We start from the raw sequence: 23,765 nt of genomic DNA, 5'->3' as shown, positions 1-23,765 counted from the left end.
GTGTCTTTTCAAAACATTGTCTTGTTTAACAAAGACACATCAGACGCCATGATAGATCTAAGGTGTAAGTATAAGAGGTGGTCAGATTCTGCATTAGGAGTAGACAACCACTATATATATATATATATATATATATATAAACACGCACATCATCATCATCATCATTTAACATCCGTCTTTCATGCATGCATGCATGGGTAGGACAGTTGACAAGAACTGGCCAGGGAGAAGACTACCCCAGGCTACTGTGTCTGTTTTGCCAACGCTTTTACAGCTGGATGCCCTTCCTAACACCAACCACTCTGAGAGTGGACTCAGTGTTTATTATGCAGCACTAGCACAGGCAAGGTTAGTTCCGGCATGATTTTTACAGGTGGATGTCCTTCCAAATGCCAACTACTTTATTGTGTGGACTGAATGCTTTTTATGTGGCACAAGCACTGGCAGAGTTACCAAGTAACTTGCAAGACAGGGGCATTTGAGGAAGGAACTTGTGTCAGAGGATGAAAGGTTAGATTATGATAGAGAAAGAGGCAGAAACAGGTGTCTTGCTATAACGGTGGGGGCACTGGAGGTGATCTGATGTTAGGTGATGAAAGGCTAGAGAGTGACAGATAAATAGAGAGGCAAAAACAGGTGTCTTGTAATAGAAGAGGTACATGGTTACCCAGTGAAAGAGAGAGGGAGAGGAAGAAAGAGAGAAAGAGGGAGGTACAAAAAAGAGGACAGAAACAGGAGATATGTGGTTACCTAGTCAGAGGGAAAAGCAAGAGGAGAGAGAGAAAGAGTGATCAAGAATGATGGCAGAAAAAGGTGTGTTTCTACCCACGCCTTTTTTACAGATCATGCAGGGCCATCTACCCAAAGGGGTTTGTGATTTGACAGCCTCCCTACTTACTAAGACGTTGGTTTTTGCTAGGTTAACCCAAAGGCCCTTCAATTCTAGACCTTGCTTCCACACCCTAAACTTTGTCTCTAGTTCTGGCAGCAACTTGGTTATTAGAGCAAGGTCATCAGCATAGAGAAGCTCCCAGGAGCAGCTTGTCTTGAATTCCTCTGTTATTGCCTGGAGGGCTATAATGAATAAGAGGGGGCTGAGGCCTGATCCTTGGTAAACCCCTACTTCTACTCAGAAGTCTTCACTATACTCGCTGCCAACCTCACCCTACCAACAGGGCTTGTAAAGCTCTTACCAACCACTCGTCTATCCCCGGTTTCCACACTGACCACCAGATAAGGGATCAAGGGACCCTGTCAAAAGCTTTCTCCAAGTCAACAAAAGTTAAGTACAGAGGTTTATCTTTGGCTAGATATTTCTTCTGCAATTGCCTTACAAGAAATATAGCATCAGTGGTGCTTCTGCCTGGCACAAAACCAAACTGCATCTCATCTAGTCTAACTCTCTCTGTAACTTTCATCACTTGATCCAATAATTTGATACCCCAGTGGCTATATATACCTGTCTCCTAGCTTCCCTTTGGCTATCTGATACATTCTCCTGCTACCCCAACCCTTCCAGGCCTTCCAAGACAGTTTTTTTGCTCTAATGGCCTTGTCTATGGTATTGTTCCACCACCATATTACCCTAGGTCTGGAAGGGATTTTGCACCAGCCACAGATTCGGTCAGTGGCATTCAGCAAGCTGTCTTGCAGGAATTTCCAGCTGCCTTCTATGTCACTCCTCCTCCCTATCATCAAATTTCTCGGTAAGGATATCCCTAAATCTCTGACCATATGAAGGGTTCTTAAGCTTCCAAGTCCTTCTTTTCCAGATTGGTCTGCTTTTGGCCTCGAGTTTAAAGTCACTAATAACTAGTCTATGATGGCAGGTACTTCACTAGGGAGGGTATTAAATGCACAGTCTGCAATAAACTTCAGAAGAGCATGTTCTGAGATAGGTGAAAAACATATAAATAAACAAAAATGAAGGACAACCTGGTGGGGTTGCCAGTTTAGTCGCCGATGACCCGACCATATATATATATACATGCAACTTTTAACTTACAGCCTGAAATATTTTTGTTTGAAATCCTCCCATAGATTGTTTGAGTCAAGATTGATACTTTCTATAGCATTGTGGAATCTTTGCAAGTTGCTTGGTAATTTAAAGTTTGCAACATTTAGCCATTTGGGTACCTTAGGACTAGACTGTTGAGCTTTAGACATTATTGAATAATTTATTTTTCCATGCACTAGATGCTTGTCTCATGGCCCAAACACTAGAAACATCTTTCATATCATGCTTTCTGATCAAAATACAATCTATGAGATGCCAGATCTTGGGTGCATCCAGATGGTTTTATATTTATTTTTCTGCTTAAACAGAGTGTTGGTACCAACCAGATTATCTTCAGTACAAAATGTCAAAAGAGCTACTCCATTTTTATTACATTTTCCAATCCCATGTCAGCCTAAAACAGGCCATGAAATGTAGTCATTTCCAGCTCTTGTGTTGAAATCTCCTGATATGACCAGCTTGTCAGAAATTGGTACTTGCATCAATAACTGTGTTAGATTATCATAAAACTGCCCTACAGTTTCATCAGAATGAGACATTATTGGTGCATAAATACTAACAATGGTAAGACACCTACCTTTTGTAATTTATATGGTATGACATGGTTTGTTTAGATATACCACTTGGAAATTCTGCAATGGGGTATACTAATGAATTCTTGGGAGCAAACCCAACACCAGATTCTCTGCACTGACCCTCAGGTAGGTCTCTCCAGAAGATAGTATATCAATAAGTAGATTCATTTTTTTGACCCTCATCAGAGAGATGAGTTCAAGGGAATATTTTTTAAACTCACATGCAATAAGTGCAGTCAGTATGCATTTCTGGCCACTTGTTGAAATTATCAATTATCATCATATTCCAAGAGCAAAAATTCAGAGAACGTTTATTTCTACTTTTTCTTAAAGATTGTTCAACCACAGTGGCAGGATGATGACTGGGCCAGCCTATGATACACTGGGACACCTGCTGAGCCAGACCTGTTCCCCTGACATTTCCAAGCCTTTTTTGCCATTTACTGAATCTGTTAACATTTCAGAGTAAGTTACAAGCGCATTTTTAGGTTTCTGCGAACCAACCAATTTTACTAAGATTTGGTGTACAAGAAGTACTTATGCAGACGAATAATTTTCAGTGGGTGTAGCTTGCACTGCACTACCCCCACCTAGTGGCCCAAGAAGACTTTCACTGGTGTGACATGAAAATTGACAAAACCAGGAACTTCCAAGGCCTCAGGTTTTATTTTGGAGATTTCCTTCTCCTAGGTAGATTACCAACCAAGATTAAAGAGCTTCTACCTGCTCATGAGGTAAGCTATCCCATTCCAGATACCAAACCGACACCCAAACGGTCTATAAAGTGATCAAATATCATTCCTGTGTCCAATATCCGATCGTGGCCGTTTTCCATCCTCGTCTGGCACCTGTGCCAGTGGCACGTAAAAAGCACCCACTACACTCACGGAGTGGTTGGCGTTAGGAAGGGCATCCAGCCATAGAAACATTGCCAGATCAGACTGGGCCTGGTGCAGCCTTCTGGCTTCCCAGGCCCCAGTTGAACCATCCAACCCATGCTAGCATGGAAAGCGGATGCTAAATGATGATGACGATATGTATATGTAAATATAATATGTGACAATTATTCGGTAGCCAAGATAAAACTCTGAGTTTCGGATGCCGAGGTGGAAATCCACACCACCATCTCTTTAGTTTCCTTCTCCTAGGTAGATTACCAACCAAGATTAAAGAGCTTCTACCTGCTCATGAGGTAAGCTATCCCATTCCAGATACCAAACCGACACCCAAACGGTCTATAAAGTTTGGGAGAAGGAGCTTTGGTTATTGTTTAAAAATTGAATTGTGTCCCTATTTGGGGAAATTGACAATATTTTCACCGTTTACACGGAAGCATTTTTGTTAGAATGCCTTTGATAGAAGAAAGTCCAAAAATGAATTTCGCTGCAGCCGTCGGCAGGTGCAAACTCATTAAAATTAAAATGGAAGAAATAGAAACCTATTTCGGATTGATCACCGACAAAGACGGTGAATCTAAGATAACACCACCAAACGAAATAAAAAATTAAATAAAGAAAAGACTATTGTCTATAAAGTATACAATGTAGAGAAAAAAAAAAGATTTGAACACCTGAAGGAAGCACCATTGAAAAGTGTCTTGGTGTGACTATGAAAGATATCAAGTATCTAACCAGACGTGGTAAATTCGCCACAATAGAAGCAAGGTTTGAGTCAATGGAGCGTGCAAGGGAGTACTCAACTCGAACGTTGCATAGTGGAAATATTTTATATTTACCTTTATATCTGGGATGTAGGACGTCCCAGATAAAAATTTAAAATGTCACCCCAGAAGTAGAGATAGGCTGGATTGTAGCCACACTTCTATACAAGAGGGAGGACAAGATACAATTGATTGAAATTGCAAGAGACGGGCCTACAATTCCAGTCTGTTATATATTTTGAGTATTGTTATCACTAGCGATATCAAGATATAACTTTGTATTTTGTATTTTATGTGTAGATGTATATATATAGATGTACACATATATATACACATATATACATGCACCCGGCAACGATGGGTCATAATGCTAGTACATATATATATATACATATATATATAGACATATACATACATATATATATATATATATATATATATATATATATATATATATATATTACACAAACATATATATACACATATATACACATACATATATATACATATATATATATTCATACATATATATATACATATATATATACATACCTATATATATACATATATACATACATACATATATATACATACATACATATACATACATACATACATACTATTTTACTCCTTTACTTATTTCAGTCATGCTGGAGCACCGCCTTTAGTCGAGCAAATCGACCCCGGGACTTATTCTTTGTAAGCCCAGTACTTATTTTATCGGTCTCTTTTGCCGAACTGCTAAGTGACGGGGATGTAAACACACCAGCATCGGTTGTCAAGCAATGCTAGGGGGACAAACACAGACACACAAACACACATACATATATATATATATATATACATATATACAACAGGCTTCTTTCAGTTTCCGTCTACCAAATCCACTCACAAGGCATTGGTCGGCCCGGGGCTATAGCAGAAGACACTTGCCCAAGATGTCACGCAAGCTACTTACCACACAGCCACTCCTGCACCTATATATATATATATATATATATATTATATATATATATATGAAAAAACAAGTCAAAATAGAAAATGCTAATATAATTTTATAAAGAACATTTCAGTACCGGTTTCGCTCATTTTGAGACCTTTTCAACTGTAACGATTAAATAATTAAATTTAGAAAAATTAAAAGAAAGGTTTTTTTAAAGGAATATTTGTATAGTGTTCAAATATAAGTGGCATTCTGCCTTTCTCTGTCTCCCTTGTTTGCACTTGTGTGTTCCAGGCCGAAGAAGAAGGTTGATGAGGAGAGGGGGTGGAAAAATTTGGGAGTGCCTTGATGGTCATATTTTGAATGGTCAGTGATGGCTAGCAGTTGCAGTTCAATTCAGGAGAATATTTCTATTGAAAGGTTTGTTTATGGAATTTGCATAGGTGTTATACTAAAAAGCATTAGTGATAAAGTTAAGAGGTAGAAGGTGGAGCAGAAGAAGAAGAAGAAGAAGAAGAAGAAGAAGATGACGATGTTGATGATGATGATGAAGAAGAAGAAGAAGAAGAAGAAGAAGAAAGAGAAGGAGAAGAAGAAGATGATGATGACGACGATGATGATGATAATGATGATGATGAAGAAGTAGAGGAAGGAGAAGAAAAAAGTCAACTTTAGAATAACAGAAATACACACACAAATATTACATTCCAAAGAATCCATTACAAATCAGCCCCAATCACAGCTATAATCTATAACGTGCCAACTTCAAGTCATACAACACCTCACTACTTTCACCCATTCATATTCTCCCTTCTCTTTTTTCTTCTCCTTCCTCTACTTCTTCATCATCATCATCATCATTATCATCATCATCATTATCATCATCATCGTCGTCATCATCATCTTCTTCTTCTCCTTCTTCTTCCTCATCATCATCATCATCAACATCGTCATCTTCTTCTTCTTCTTCTGCTCCACCTTCTACCTCTTAACTTTATCACTATTGCTTTTTAGTATAACACCTATGCAAATTCCATAAACAAACCTTTCAATAGAAATATTCTCCTGAATTGAACTGCAACTGCTAGCCGTTACTGACCATTCAAAATATGACCATCAAGGCACTCCCAAATTTTTCCACCCCCTCTCCTCATCAACCTTCTTCTTCTACCCTACCAAGAATTCATAACGGCCTCGCCTCGCCTCGAACACACAAGTGCAAACAAGGGAGACAGAGAAAGGCAGAATGCCACTTATATTTGAACACTATACAAATATTCCTTTAAAAAAACCTTTCTTTTAATTTTTCTAAATTTAATTATTTAATTGTTACAGTTGAAAAGGTCTCAAAATGAGCAAACCCGGTACTGAAATGTTCTTTATAAAATTATATTAGCATTTTCTATTTTGACTTGTTTTTTCATATATATATATATATATATATATATATATATATATATATACGAGAAAGAAGCAACAAGAATGGATAGGTTTTTAGTACAATCGTTTCATACAAGGACAGGCTTTATTAAAAGTTGTAAAAATTACAGCATATAAACGTGTCCCGTACTCATCAGCTAAAATACATGTGAGTTCTCTAGACATCCTAGTGGTTGAGGCTATACTCATGAAGTAATGTAGATAATTAAGTAACATAAACAGATTTCCAAAGTTCATTAAAGTTCTTTAAAGATGATGTACAGTCTTATCACAGAATTTTAAAAAACTTTTTTAAAATTCTGTGATAAGACTGTACATCACCTTTAAAGAACTTTAATGAACTTTGGAAATCTGTTTATGTTACTTAATTATCTACATTACTTCATGAGTATAGCCTCAACCACTAGGATGTCTAGAGAACTCACATGTATTTTAGCTGATGAGTACGGGACACGTTTATATGCTGTAATTTTTACAACTTTTAATAAAGCCTGTCCTTGTATGAAACGATTGTACTAAAAACCTATCCATTCTTGTTGCTTCTTTCTCGCTTATAATCACCCCACATTACTGTATTGTTAAAACAGTATAGTTTTTTTTGGTGCATCTAAGTTAGGTACCACATTCAAGTAAATTCATTTAAATTAACTTGAATCTTTATTGCTTTATATATATATATATATATATAATATATATATATATATTATATATATAATAATATATATATAATATATATATATATACATATATATATATATATATATACTATATATATATATACATATATATAACATACATAATATATACATATATATATATATACATATATATACACATATATATATACATATATATATATATACATATATAATAGGTGGTCATTCAACCCTGTTATCACCCTATTATCTCCCCTTATTTCGCTCTCGCGTCTCATGTTTGATCTTTGACTTCTGGCCGAAATCAGATCGCCATGTTGATTTGTTAGTTACTGCACGCATTTTTTTTCTCTCCTTCTTTCTGTGTTTTTTTCTCTCTGTGTATCTTTCTGTTGAAGAGTGTAGGCTCGAAACGTTAAAGACTTGTTTTATTTATATTTCCTGAGCGCCATACTAATACAATTGTTTGTTTGTTTTCCACCTGCCTTCGTCTTTTGTCTATTTTCATAAAGCTTCCCGTTATATATATACATATATATATATATACATATATATATATATATACATATATATATATAATAACAAATATATATATACATATATATATATATATACATATATATATATATATACATATATATATATATATACATATAGATATATACATATATATATATACATATATATATATACATATATATAGATACATATATATATATATACATATATATATATACATATATATATATATATATAATATATATATATATGTATATATATATATATATATATATATATGTATATATATGTATATAATATGTGTATATATATATATATATATATTATATAATATATGTATATATATATGTATATATATATGTATATATATATATATATATATATATATATATATATATATATATATATATATATGTATATATATGTATGTATATATGTATGTATATATATATATATATATATACAAATATATATACATACATATATATATATATACACATACATACATATATGAAGGCTGCCTCTTCGTTATCGAGTATGGCCATTGCACGAAGCTTAACTGTTATTAGTGCTGTGATTAAATGTGACTTTTTAGCCCAGCTAAAGATCTACAATGTCTTGTACAGAATTGGCACCTAAAACCTTTACCAGCAATAGCCGGCTGTAGTTGTAACTGGCTTCATGTACTTTGCATGTTGTTTAAGTCCTCCTGCCGAATTACACTCTCTTCGACATGCCTGACAGATATGACTATTAAGGTGTGTAACACCACCACCAGTGGCCAGGTTGTCACTCATCTGTCTCGCTTTATGATTATGAAGATGACTCTTGAGTCCAGCTTTACTGAGGCAGGGTCTTGCACAGACACTGCATGTCAGCATCATAGGAAGACCCTTCCCATCTGGAAGTGTAACAGCGATGCCCTTCCTGACATTCCTCCTTACTTTCTCATGTGCAACTCGAGATTTCTCAAAGTGGCTGTCCCCTCGTGTACAATCCTTCTCTACCTGCTACGATCAATAGCTATGCCTTCCCATGTGTCAGGAGAGATGCAAGCATCTCTTAAGGAAGCCTTCAGCAAGTCCTTATACCTCTTTTTTGGTTTATGTGGAGGTCGTTCTCCTTTAGCTAACTCTTCATAAAAGAGTTGTTTTGGCATCCTTGAATCCTTCATACTGACCAGATGACCACTTCATCTGAGCCTTTGCTTTAACACAAGAGCTTCTATACTTTCACACCGAGAGCCTTCCAATATTTCAAGATCACTGATGCGGTCCTTCCACTTAATGCTATGGATCCGTCTGAGGCACATCTGATGGAAACGTTCCAGTTGTTTAAGGTGGTATTGATATGTGACCCACGTCTCACAGGCATAGAGAAGAGAAGGGAGCACACATGCCTTGTACACCTTTATCTTTGTCTTTCTGCATACTCCAAAGGCACCTTTCTAGCCTTCCGAAAGCATCACTTGTTTTTCTAATTCTGTATGGAATTTCATCATCCAAATTGCTATATCTATTAACAGTGCCTCCCAGGTAGACAAACTGATCAACTACATCAAGTTGTTTACCATACACATAGATATTTGGTACACTATACTGCTTACCAGGGGCAGGTTGATACATGACAACATTTTTCTTGAGACTGACTGTCAATCCTAAGGCAGAGCAAGCATCAGAGAATGCATTCAAAATGTGTTGCATATCAATCTCCGTGTGCGCTACCAGATCACAATCATCTGCATACAAAAGTCTCTTATGATAGAGGTAAATACCTTTGTTTTTGTAGCAAAGTGCCTGATATTAAATATGCTGCCAGAGGTTTGATAATGGATGTAAACACAATATCTGCAGTTTCTGAATGCAATACAGAAAACTATTGCAAAATATATGGCAAAGAGGGTCAGTGCTAGAATATCCCTCTGTTTTACTCCATTTTGTATTTAAATGGGCTCCGACATATTCCCCCTAATATTAACCCTACCCTTCATGTCTTCATGAAAAGACCTAACCAAAGCAAGGAACTTTTCAGGACACCCAAATTTCTGGAGGACTTTCCACAATGCTTTTCTATTACAAATCCAGACCCTGTTCCACACACTTCTGAAGCTGTCTAGCTGAAAAGATCATATCAGCAGTGCCACGTCCCACAAGAAAGCCAGATTGACTTTCTGGAAGAACACAATCTGCAACGTGTTTCAGCAGGTGATCCAGAAGTACTCTGCATAAAACCTTTCCTACGACAGAAAGCAATGATATTCCCCTATAGTTACTACAATCATTCCTGTTGCCCTTTCCCTTATACAAGACCATTACTGTATCTCTCCAGCCCTCAGGTACAGCTTTACTAGCCCATATCTTACCAAACAAAGAGTGAAGTTGCTGCAGAAGTTTCTCACCCCCAAGCTGCAACAACTCCACATGTATTCCATCCATACCCGGATATTTTCCATTATTCATCCTTGAGACAGCTACTGCAACTTCTTCCAACTTTGGTGGTTCTGCGAGTGCTGCCGTCACAGGCAATCCATGGGTGTGATTGAGAACATCCTCACTAACTATAGACTGCTGATTCAAAATTTCATCAAAGTGTTCTTGCCACCTTCACAGAATTCCTTGTGAATCACAAAGAAGTTCTTTACCATCCCTGCTTCTAAGTGGTGCCATCAGAGAAGACGTTGGTCCATAAACTTCTCGCAAAAGACCATACAACAGCTTTGTGTTATTGGAATCCAACACCACCTGTATCTCATCAGCCCTCTTATTCCACCATGTATCGCTCATCTGAGAAAGCCTTTGCCTCACACGTGATTTTACATTCTTGAGTTCCCTATGCAACACTTCCCTTTCCTGTGGCTTTGCTGACAGATAGCGTGACAAAGTACGTCTTTTATCAGCCAATAAATGATCTATATATTCATCATTTTCTTTAAACCATTCTTGATGCTTTCTTTGTATCAATCCCAGAACTTTCTTGCCAATATCATAAACTGACTTTTTAAGGGTCAGCTAATCCCCCCCAATATCTGCAGCATTCATTTCCTCTCATAAAGTTCTCTTCACACTATTACACCTAAGACAATCAACATTCAGTCTTTTAGACAGGGTAATCCCTGCAGCTCGGATTTTATGTTTTGTGACTAATTTCACTTTTGTATGTACTAGGCGGTGGTCAGTCCAACACTCAGCTCCACGAAGAACACGAACACACTGCACATCCTGTCTGTCATGCACTCTAACAAGGATGTAATCCAGAATATGCCATTCTTTAGATGCAGGGTGCATCCATGTGGTCTTAAACTTATTCTTTTGTTGAAACATGGTAATGGTAACACACAGACGCAGCTCCTCACACATCTGCAACAAAGGATGCCATTACAATTACACTTTCCCACCCCATGCTTTCCAATTACAGTCCATGTGTTAAAATCCCTACCCACTCTAGCATTAAAGTCACCCAGTACGATGACTGTCTGCCCGAGGGATATTTCTTATATTGCCCTCCAAAGCATGGTAGAAAGAAATTTTTTCTTCATCAGTATAGCACACAATTGGAGCATACACACTCACCAAGGTCACATAATTTCCTTTAACCAAAGGAATTCTCATGGACATAAGACGCTCGTTAATTCCGACAGGGAATTCTTCCAACTTGTCTACAAGAGTAGTCTTAACAGCAAACGCTACTCCAGCTTCTCCTCTAAACTCTTCATTCCTCCCTTTCCAAAAGAATGTATATTTTCCACAAGATTCTGTAAGATGACCATCTCCAGGTAATCTCGTCTCAGATAAAAGCAACGATGTCAAGATCATAGCGTTGAAGCTCCTTCGCAACAAGTGCAGTCCTTCGTTCAGGACATTCAGAGGACTTGCAGTCAAGCAGTGTCCGTACATTCCAACAGCCAATATTCAATATTTTATTTGGTTCTATCACAGTAGCATGATGATGGCCGAGTTCAAACTGTGATGCTCTGGGGCCCCTGCCGGGCCAGACTCTTTCATCTGATGTGGTTCCAGAGTCCTTACTGCTATTTATTTTTATATCATTAATTATTTGCTTTTTAAGCCATTCAGTTGAGACTCACAACACTATCAACAATCATGAATTAGTTGATCAATTTAATCAATCAATTAACGTTGTTATCGTGCAATGCCTGTGCAAGAAGATTTTTTTTCAAGTGAGGAAAGGCTGTGCAATGAGTCAATCCCACCCACTAAGCAACAGCAGCCATAATCCGAAAAGAAGAACAAGTCAACATCATCGGTAACCACAGGTTTTATGTCGGAGTTATCCCAGTTACCTGAGTTGCCTTCTCCTAGAAGGATGCCCTAACAAAGGCTAGGAGTCCTTCACTCCCAATGGTTTAACCGCGCGATCGGGTATTCAGTCCAATTATTTCTATGTCCCCGCGCATGGTACAGCCTTAAGCTGGATAAGATTGATATAATGAAAAAAATAAATAAATAAAAAAATTAAAAATAAAACATACAATATATATATAAAAAAAAACATTGATATACAAAATATACATAAAATATATGATGTGAAGTATATAAGAATTTATATAATGAATATAATGAAGTTATAAAAATATACAATATATAAAAATTAGTGAGAAAAAGGCAGATATACAGTAAATATATAATTACACAATTATTGGATGGCCGTTGACTCTCAAGAGTTCCTCTGCCCTTTGACGGGTTTTGTTTTTCCTCCAGCAGGGTGTCCAATAAACACCCTCCTCACCAAGCAAGCTTGGTGGGGTTGCCGGTTTAGTCGCCGATGGCCCGACCATGCAACAGGTTGTACTGGGTTACATGTTACCAGTAGCACTCGAAAGTGACCTGACATACATACATATATATATATATACATACATATATACATACATATATACATACACACATATATACATACATACATGCATACACACATATATACATACATACATATAAACTAGACTACCCTTGATCCATTGGATCACTAGGAAAGTATGACTTTCTTGGCAACAGAGTTTTGTTTCATGGGTCTTTTTCTTTTCCAGGTTATTTAGTATGTTTTCAATGAATCTGACATCAAAATCAGGCATAAACGGCTCCTTTCCCTAGAAAAGGAAAGATTTGGCTGCCATTTTGGGCTATTTATCAAAAATAGCAGTTACATGGTAGCAGGGTGAGCTAGGAATAGCAGCCAAATCTTTGGAGCTGAGAATGAAAAAATTTTTGCCTTGGGGCAATCTTTTGCTTTGACTCACGGAACCATCATCCATATCAGCTGGCTCTGTTTGTTAATTTCCATAATAAACTTTATTTATTCACTTTTGTTTTAAAGTGAAAGAGAGGAGAAAGTGAAAAATTTATGAATGTGTATGTGTGTGAGAAAGAGAGAGAGCGCCACTTGCACATACATGAGAATGCACATGTTCACTCACTCTCTCTCACACATACATGTGCACACGTACATAAAAAGATGTATGCAAATGTATTGATGTATGTACATATACATAACAACACACCCCCTTCACTCTCTCTCTTTCTCTCTCACTTTCACACACACACACAAGTCCATTTTATATATCCCTACATACATCTTTCACTTTGTCCTCTCTTTCAGTTTTAAACAAAAGCAAATAAATAAATAAATTTTACAGAAATTAACAACTTGAAAATAAAAAAAAACAAACTAAAATATTGTCTGTTTAAAGAAAGCTAAGATATAAATACTTACTCTACAAACAGCTTACATTTTTGAAATCACATTCAGTTAAAAACATTTGTAAACGATTAAAATATTGCGCATATCAAAAAGTCAACTTTTTTCCTTAGAGAGTGCGAAAACTGTATGTGTATATGTCACAGATAGCAGACATGTGTTTGTGTTGATTGCCCCGCCATGACATTCATTATGTGTGTGTGTATTCTGTATGTGTGTTTACAAAATTTCTGTTTACTCATTTTCATTAATAAATAAAGGTCGAAATGTCACAAAAATTTTTACTGCACTGCTGAAGGTAAGTATGAAAATAAATATGCAAAAAAATATTAAGATAAAATATACTATTTCTGAGATATTTTGGTTACATCCCTAGCATTTTAGTATTATTAAGATTATATTAGAGGCGACTCCAGGTGATCAGCGTCACTCAGGCTTATCACAAATTTTATCACTCGAGCTCATCACAGATTTTGCATAAGACACATTTTGTTGTAATATTTCTAGCCCCAAATGGCTTATTTTTTATATCTAGCACTATGTCTTTCTCCATTTCTAAGTTAAGGGAAAAATATAGCAGCCCTGCAAAACTCAACTGATCTTTACACACAGAACAACACCAATCAAATAACGAAAGTGGAGTGCATGACAAACATCAATGATCTGACTGTTGCTTGTACTCTTGATAAGAGATGCCAGTTAGCCTTTTATACCTACCAGGTTCCTTCGTATTAGCCAGAGTTGCTGGATAATTTTGCGTTCCTTTAAGAATATTGTAGAATGGAAACTTTTCATAGATTGGAATTTAAATCCTAATCTCTATGGAAATTTATTGTTTCAAGAAAACATTAAATTTGAATTACTTCTAATTTTTACGATTATAGATAACAACTCGGGCTGTAACTTCTGAGCCCGAGTCAAGCATATATGAACAATGTCAAGAGAACATCTGCTATGAATATTTTTTGACACAGGGCACCTCTAACACGACTGCTAGATGCTGAACGAAAATAAAGGAACTGTGACCAGGTTCAATAAAAGGATTTACCTTTATCATAGATAAAGGTAAATCCTTTTGTCCACTCTGTACTGAAGAACAGTATCTCATTGTTCTCAAACAATTCTCTTGTAAACACTTTTAAAGAATGTGTTTATTGTTGCAAACATTGGCAAAAACATACTTTTGGTTCCTATTGAGCTGGTGCATAATTATTGCGGCTTTTTTTTAACAAATTTTATTCAACAAAAACAATAACAATATTTAACAAAAATATCTTTAAATGATGGTCTGACCATCTGTCAAGCAAATGGAAAGCAGTAATTGAAGTAGGTGGTGAATATGCTCTGGAATAATCATTTAAAGATGTTTTTACTGCATGTTGTTATTGTTTCTGTTGAATAAAATTTGTTGAAAAAAAGCCACAATAATTATGTACCAACCCAATATAAGTAGCTTCTACCAATCTATAAAATTTGACTTTTGACTGTCCTCTTACATTTCAATTCATTCCACTACATATATCTATTTACATGCCTTTGAGCTTTATTTCCATTCGTCTATCGCACTATATTTCTCCAATCTTAATTTTCTGTCAATTTCTCTTTTACTCCTCCTTCTCTTTCTCTAAATTGCTTTGATGTTAAATCTATTAAAGGTTTTTTTTTTAAAAATAACTTGCCAGCGTTCCCTTCATCATATATGCAGAAATCACATTTGGATAAAATGGCTTATTGATGTGTTTTATTATTTTTTTTTTTCCTGACGAGATGATTACATTGTTTTACATTGTTTTATTACCTCAGGAATAATACCAATGTTTCCTTTGAAACCTATGTTGGAAGTATAAAGATTTGAATAACACATGCATTTAACTCCATTTCTTAATTTATGACTTGATCTGAGATCGTATGCTGAAACAAAAACAATTGCAGCAGGGGAGATGTTTGTAAGCCATTCAAGAATACACAAAAACCATTAGTTTCACTTCAACATTTAAATTTCATTTGTGTGAAAATATTTTCCTGACTTTGAAACTGTGACCTGTTCTCTGACAAAACTTCACTGACAGAGATCAGCATGAAGTTTTGTCAGTGAACAGGTCACGGTTTTAAAGCAATGAAAATATTTTGACACAAATGAAATTTACATGTTGAAGTGAAACTAATGGTTTTTGTGTGTTCTTGAATGGCTTACAAACATCTCCCCCGCTGCAACTCTGTGTGTGTGTGTGTGTGTGTGTGTGTGTGTGTGTGTGTATATATATATATATATATATATACACACACACACACACAGAGTTTCAGCTGATACACCGCCATTTTGCACTACACTGTTATTACTAAGAGCCTCCTCTAATATGTGGCACTTGATGAAGAATGGAGTTTGATATAGCTACCCTCATTTGCACCTCTTGCTGTGAGGTAAGCTCATCTGGGACTCTCGACAGGAAGAGGTCCAGCTTTTATTTAAAAACCCCTACATCTACTTTGTGCAAGTTCCTCAGATTCTTTGGAAGAATATTAAAAAGCTGTGGTCCTTTGAAACCCAGGCTGTTGCAGTAACTGGTCCTGAAGCATGATGGCATTGCTGGGATCTTTGGCACTATGCAGTGTCGTCCCGTTCTGGCATTGGTGTAGCTTTCAATGCCAAATTTTGGCACAATTCCTTCCAGGATCTTCAAGATGTATATTACTGCATATCTCTCCCGTCTTCTCGCCAGGGAGTAGAGTCTTAGCTGTTTCAACCTATCCCAGTAGCTGAGCTGTTATATATAAATATGTATATATGTATATATATTATTAATAAATTGAATGCCATGCATCTATTTTCAAGTAAGTTTATATATATATATATATTTCATTTTGGGATTTGGTTTGCAAGATTCTTTGAGATCATGTTGAAGCATATTCTGTTGTATCTGGGGAGAGTCATTCTCTTTTAGTGCCTTATTATTTAACACACTCACCAGTAAAGTTTCCACTCATTTATTTATTTATTTTTCTAAAATTTTTGTTGTGTCTTGCAATCTTTTCAATAGTTGTTGACTCTGTCTGTTATTGAAGCTGCATTCTTTTTGTTTGTTTGTGTGCATGTGTGTGGGTCAGTGTGTGTGCGCATACACATGAATGTATGTATGTACGTATGTATGCATGTGTATGCATGTTTGTATGTGTGTGTGTGTGTGTGCATGTATATATGTATGTGTGTATGTTCATAGGTATTCTCCCTGCATATTCATGTGTTTATGTGTGTGTATGTGTTTGCATGTGTGTGTGTGCGTACCTCTGTCTCCTTGTGTATGCATGTCTGAGTGTGTGTGTGTGTGTGTATGTGTTTTTGTGACTATGTACTGTGTCTGTCCGTATGAATGTATATCTCCATATGTGTAGACCTGTGTTTCCATATGTGAACTTGTATGAAGTGAGGTGTGTGCATATATATGACCATGTGTTTCAGTCTTCATTTGTGTGTGTGTGTGTGTGTGCTTGTCTGTTCATATAACCTATGTACATATCTGTCTGTATGTATATCCGTTTACATTCATATCCATATGCCTACATACCTGTGCATATACATATACACATATACACACATCCACACTCACACATAAACACATCTATCTACATAACAGCCCACTAACTATTCTACTCTACCTGTAGAGTAGAATATATGCACCAATGATAGCTGCATGGTATGTAGGATTAGCTCTGGCATTAACTGTAGAACTAGAAATGTAGTTGACAGCATAAAATGCATAGAAGGTGCTTGTAAAGACATGAACATGACATACATAGGGGAGACATCTAGGAACATTGCAGAACGACTAAATGAATATTTGAGACAATATGACAAAAAACAGTCCTCCATACTCTACCAACATGCCAAGGACCAATACAGATGCAACCTGGGTCAACTTGACATCTGCATTTTATCCAAGCACACAAAAGACCCAACTCTCAGACAAATACAGGAGTACGTCCTCATAAATGAAACATCCCCAGTACTAAATAGGAAATATACGTAGTAGATATCATATCCTCATACCTACATACATACATATGCATGCACACACACACTGACCCACACACATGTGCACAAACAAAAAGAACATAGCTTCAATAATAGACAGAGTCAACAACTATTGAAAAGGTTGCAAGATGCAATGAAAATTTTAGAAAAATAAATAAGTAAATGAGTGGAAATTTTACCGGTGAGTGTGTTAAATTTTATATATATATAGTGAGAATTTACAAAAAAACAAAAGATGAAGATGGGTGTGTAAACAACAAACAGAGGTATTAGTTTATCACTTGGGAAGTGAGAAAGTCTTTTACATTTTGAGCCTACACTCTTCGACACAAAGGAAGACAAAAATAAACAGGGAGAGAAAATAAAAAAAGGTTTAATAGCTAGTGATCTCTCTCTTCTCTGCTATCTACTGCCCACATGTGACCTGTGACTAATTTTCTCATCTGCCTGCTTTTTGCCATTGAACACTTAGCTTGCCAGTCAACATTTTTCTCCTCTCCTGCTATTTCTCTTTCTATATCCATTCAGGATTTCTTCTAGGCATTACCCATCATTTTTGTGTTTGGCTGAAAAGGCTGTATTTATTCCATCTTCATCTATCATTTCAAATTACATTTCTTTACTTTTGTACATCTGCTTTGTTTGCTTCAGGCCTAATTCTCTGCAAATTTTGTGGGTGCTGCCAATATACGCAGTTCTCAGTCTTATCATTAAAGGCATAGAACTGAGTATCAGTATTTTGGTTGATAACTGATGAAGAAATTATGTCCTTCTGTGTCTGTCTCGTACATTTTGTAGTATTTCATGCATTTTTCATTTATTGAGTAACTAAATGTCACGCATTCCAACTTTTGTTAACATTAAGTTTTTATATATTTTTTGTGACTATCTTCTTCCTTTCTTTCTCTCTCATCTTCATATTCCTTTTCTAGCATCCCAACTTCCCCTCTCCCTCTTTCTCAGCTTCTCACTCATAATTGTAGACTTTCTCTCTTCCTTCTTTCCTCCCTTCCTTCCTTCCCTGTTCTCTCTACTGCTGTCTATCTCCCTCTCACTCATCCTTCTTCCCTTCTATCTACTACCCATATGTGACTTGTAACTAAGTTTCTTATCTCTCAGCCTTTTCACCACCAGACACTTAGCTTGTTGATCAACATTTTTCTCCTGTCTGGCTATTTCTCTTTCTATATCCATTCAGGATTTCGTCTAGGCATTACCCATCATTCTCATGTTTGGCTGAAAGGCTGTATTTATTCCATCTTCATCTATTGTTTCAAATTACATTACTTTTGTATGTCCACCCTGTATTGTTTTGTTTGCTCGAGCCCAAACTCTCCGCAAATTATGCGGGTGCCACCAATATACTAAGTTGTTAGTCTTATTGTTAAAGGCATGAAACTGAGTATTAGAATTTTGGTCAATAACTGATGAAGAATTAGGATCCTTCGGTGTCTGCCCTATGTTTTGTAACATTTAATGCAGTTTTCATTTATATATACATACATATATATATATACACACACACACACACACACACACACATACATGATCTGATCAATAAGTATCCAGACTGTTGCCATAGTAATGAAGCTAAAGCATGCAGAGTGAAGCCGTTTGGTACAGATTGACCTTAAACTTTGCTGTGCATGCACACTAAGTTTTAACATTCTAGCTCACTTCCGCTGTTTACAGTAGTGCTTGGAAGGAAGGTGTGTAGCATGTGTACATCGCATTGACCATGACAGAGAAAGTTGAGCAGAGAATCTGCATCAAGTTTTGCCAAAAGCTTGGCGATACCTGCTCAGAAGCCCATGCAAAGTTTTCAAAAAGTTTTCAACATTCTCAACACAATCAAGAAGATCTTGTGCAACTGAAACCCGAGTGTCGTTTTGGTCAGCTGAAAGCAGTTTTGGCATAAACTTGTCATTTCTCCTTTCAACAACTTGTTCACTCGCTTTTTACTTTTAAAGATATATAAAATAAAAGATCCTCAATAATATAACCATCAAACCCACGGTAGCATGGAAAAATAGATGTAAAACCAAATGATAATTTAAAATTTTAAATGTATAACAAATAACCAGTGTTTAGAACTCCATATGTATTCTCATATGGCTAAATGAAAAGCATTACGGGGACTTTTATTGTAGTCCATGGATCATTTGGTTGGAATCTGCAGTTGAGTACTAGATACTGTTAATAATTATATGCCATCATCCATCATCATCATTTGATGTCTGTGTTTCTATGTTGGCATAGTATAGGTTGAACAGTTTGACAGGAGCTGGCTAGGCAGAAGACTAAACCAAGCTTCACTGTCTGTTTTAGCATGGTTTTTATGGCTGGATGCCCTTCCTAACACCAACCACCTTACATAGTGGACTGAACGCATTTTTATGTGACACCAGCACTGGCGAGATATGTTTTGTCAATGTGTATATATATTTATATATATATACATCATCATCATCATCATTGTTGTTTAACGCCTGCTATCTATGCTGGCATGGGTTGGATGCTTTGATTGAGGAATGGCAAGCCAGAAAGCTGCACCAGAATCCAATCTGATTTGGCGAGGCTTTTACAGCTGGATGCCCTTCCTAATGCCAACCTCTCCAAGAGTTTAGTGGATGCTTTTTATGTGCCACCAGCATGAAAGCCAGTCAGGCAGCACTGGCATCAGTCACACTCAAAGGGTGTTTTTATGTGCCACTGGCATGGGTACCAGTTAGGTGGCACTAGCATCAGTCACACTTGAATGGTGCTTTTTACATGATATATATACATATCTATATTGCTGAGGCATAACAATACTAATAACTCGGTGTTAGAACTCAATATATATGTATGCTTCAGAACAAAGCATTAGTCAGGTACTGAGCGATAATAAGAAATGGGATGACAAAGGAATATATTATATACATATAATGCTACGAACTTCATTAACTTACAGCTGTTTCTACTATGAGATGCAATGCATTTATAATTGAGTGCTTGAGCTGCAATTTAACAATACTTTATGAGTATCAAACTACAATATACATATCATATGAAGTAACTAAGGAATCTAATATTAAAAGTAGGTATTGCCTTTTCTTTCTCCACTCAGAGAAGAATTTTTACCAGGATTTGTTAATGCTGATTAAAATTGGATCACTAAACATTCAGCTACAGTATCTTGTACAAAATCAAACTTTTAAGAACTATCATGGCTGTTCGTAATGGATACTTTGTTATATAGGGGACATTCAGTGTGGATCAAAAGACTAGTTGAAGTGGGATATAAACATGAATGAATTTTAAGATAAGTAATTTAAAAATGAGAGAACGTCACACTAATTTCATTTGGATGGCGGATACTAAAATATGATTCAAAGTCCTACAAATAGTCATTGTGTTGAATTCTTTCGTAAGGGACATAACTTTGTTGATCTCGCACTGTCTGGCTAAAAAATAGAATTTACACTCAAGTGATTTGACAACTACTCAAACAATATATAAATGTGAAAATTTGTTAAAATCAATGTAACCATGCTGACATTGAATAATGATACCAACCTGTTTAACAAAATATCCAATTTTATCAAACACTTAACTATTTTGAAAGTGGAGAAGGGTTAATAGATATAAAACAAAACTGAAATTAAATTTAAATGATATAAAATAAACTAACCTGGCGAGACAGATAAGTTTTGTCTTGCTGAAGTAAAGAAATCTCTTGTTTGCAGCAACCTAGCTGTCTGTTTAAATCATCACGTTCTTTTTGGACATTAGCAAGTGATGCCTCCAACACCAGGTTATGGCGCTGTAGTTCAGTTTGGTCATGCTGCAGGTTATCTCGGTCACTCTTGATATGATCAAAATTGTTTATTTTATACAAATCAGTTTTAATTTTGGTTTGATTCTCAGAGAGCTGTAGACTAATTTTCTGATATTTTATCCTTAGTTCTCCATGGGCAATGCGTTCCCCATCTAACCTTTTTTGTAAATCAGATAATTTGTTTGTTAAAGTTTTTATCTCTCTTTCAGAACTGATAGTTTCTGACTTCAATGTTTTCACTTCATTTTGTAGAGGAAAAAGTTTTTCATAAAGTTTAATGCTAACATATTCTCGTAAAGACCAGTCTTCCTCCTTCTGGCTTTGTAGTTCATAGTATTCTTGTTCACTGAGGTCCAAATTCAGCAGACTATTTTTCACATCACATGCTTTATCTTGTAATATAGCATTTGATGATTCTAGTTGATGCTGCTTCTTGACAACATCTTCTAGCTCTTTCTTCATAGAATCTTGATAATGCTTGAATTCTTCCTGAAAAGATAAAAAAAAAAAAACCAGTTTGAATCAAAATATAATTTCAACAGTTTATTTTAACAGATGACAACTACTACCACCATCATTAACAGCCTTTGAACATTTTTCCACATGGCTGAATAAACACAACTTTATCTTTTTCATGTGTCTTGTTCTTATATGGCTTTACCTATGATGAACAATGCTCTTAGATATAACTTTCCTATACCCTCACAAGTTTCATTTATTTAGGAGCACAAAAACGATCCATCTTGGCTAAAGTCATAGTGTTTTGTGACAACAGATTTCACATCTCTCACTAATTGAGGAAAGCTGGATATCAAGACTTGATCAGCAAGGCTCTTGTCAAAGGATTTCATACCACTTTGTTCATTATTGAATTCACCCGCCATGGTTTCCTAACAAGATTGGTGCACTATTTTATGCAGAAGATTGGTTTGAAACCCAAACAACAGAAGAAAAACACCAGATAGCCATAGCAACTGAGACCAGTTCAAGGTGGCTGTGGTTAACAAGAGACTTAGTTCTTCCATTTATTTTAGCTATCATACCCAAGGTCATACTGATTATTTATATGTATTGTTCACTTGCAAAATTCATAACTTCAAAGCACTATTGTGTATGTGTGTGTGTGTGTGAGAGAGAGAGAGAGAGAGAGAGATTAAAAGAGACAGTTTAAAATATTTGTGACTTTCTAGACATTTCTATCCATCTAAAAGTTTGGAACAAAGAAAATCAGAAATACATGCTCTTCTTAGTAGAAAGTATTTAGAAAAAAATTTAGTAATTAGGATAATTTTTGCTATGATGTACCTACTGGTCACAAATTTTCTGTTGTACCTGAAAGATACTATTGCATTGTTTTCACTGCAATCTGTTGTTGGTTTCACACTATCAATACTACCTACTTGGAAATTGATATCAGCATGTTTCATCCGGACAAGTATCAACAAAGATATTCCAGAGTAGGTCAGGAAAAGCATCACATGTGAGGAAGCAAAGATACTACAGCATTTTGAGGCACTGTTAGGTATTTTTGCTTCAATAGATGCAAAATTTGAGCATATATGTTGATCTCACAGAACCACTTCCTCTTTCATATGGACACAGACCTGTTTGGTTGTATCAACAAGTATACCAGATAGTCAGATGCTATGCTACTACTTACTAGCTGATTACTAAGGATTTTATTTAGCACAGGATTTCCAAATACAGTACACCATCAACCATCACAACTGATAGAGGATGGTAGTTCAAATCTATCTAACATGATCACTAGGATGCAATCAAAATCATACTGTTGCTTACTACTTACTATCTAACAATAAAATGGAACATTTCTTTCACCAACTGAAGTCAGCACTGAAAACCTAAGCTGATCCCGAATGAGCATGCTCTCCTTATATATCTGGGTCTATGCTGCACAGTAAAGGAGAGATTTAGATATACCCCTATTTGAACTCCTATTAGATAACAACATCAAATAACTACCTGGAGAAATGGTTGCACCCACTTCTCTTTTTACTATCTACAGTAGACCTTTTAGTGATTGCTGCTTTCTCAACAATCTAAGAAGAGGCTCTGTTATGACATCATTCATCCTTTGATATATTGGTTTTACTGTGTAAGTTAGCCAATTGAAGACTAATAGTCTGTGAAGTCTTATTCTACTAACAAAATAAGTAGACATTTATTTTTCTTTTAGTATGTAGAAAATTGTGCATATTGAAGCTTCTCAGTGTTAAACTTTAATCATAACTTATTAAACTATGTTCAAAGATTATGTGAACTCACAGCAAACCAGAGCATGAGTCCTACAAGACCTCTCCAAATGTCCACATTTCTGTTTACAAAGATAATAAAAAAAAAATCACTACACACACCTAATATAGAACTATTCA

General features: G+C 35.9%; 1 protein-coding gene across 2 annotated transcripts in view; it reads right to left on the bottom strand.

Annotated features, from left to right (window-relative positions):
* The window catches only part of LOC115213149 (progesterone-induced-blocking factor 1-like), a 42,736-nt gene that overhangs the window by 8,995 nt on the left and 9,976 nt on the right, over positions 1–23,765 (bottom strand). Inside the window, exons 2-3 of one of the 2 annotated variants that reach the window (XM_029782094.2) lie at positions 21,222–21,861; positions 9,002–9,006 (exon numbers count right to left, since the gene is read on the bottom strand). In XM_029782094.2, coding sequence (XP_029637954.1) covers positions 9,002–9,006; positions 21,222–21,861 — 645 coding nt within the window. The remainder of the gene's footprint in view (positions 1–9,001; positions 9,007–21,221; positions 21,862–23,765) is intronic. The other variant, XM_029782086.2, reaches the window with a different exon arrangement.

The sequence above is a fragment of the Octopus sinensis genome, linkage group LG1, assembly GCF_006345805.1.
Source record: "Octopus sinensis linkage group LG1, ASM634580v1, whole genome shotgun sequence".
NCBI classification, from domain to species: Eukaryota; Metazoa; Mollusca; class Cephalopoda; order Octopoda; family Octopodidae; genus Octopus; species Octopus sinensis.
Note: the sequence above shows the minus strand (reverse complement) of the source record. Positions and strands in the feature narration are given on the sequence as shown.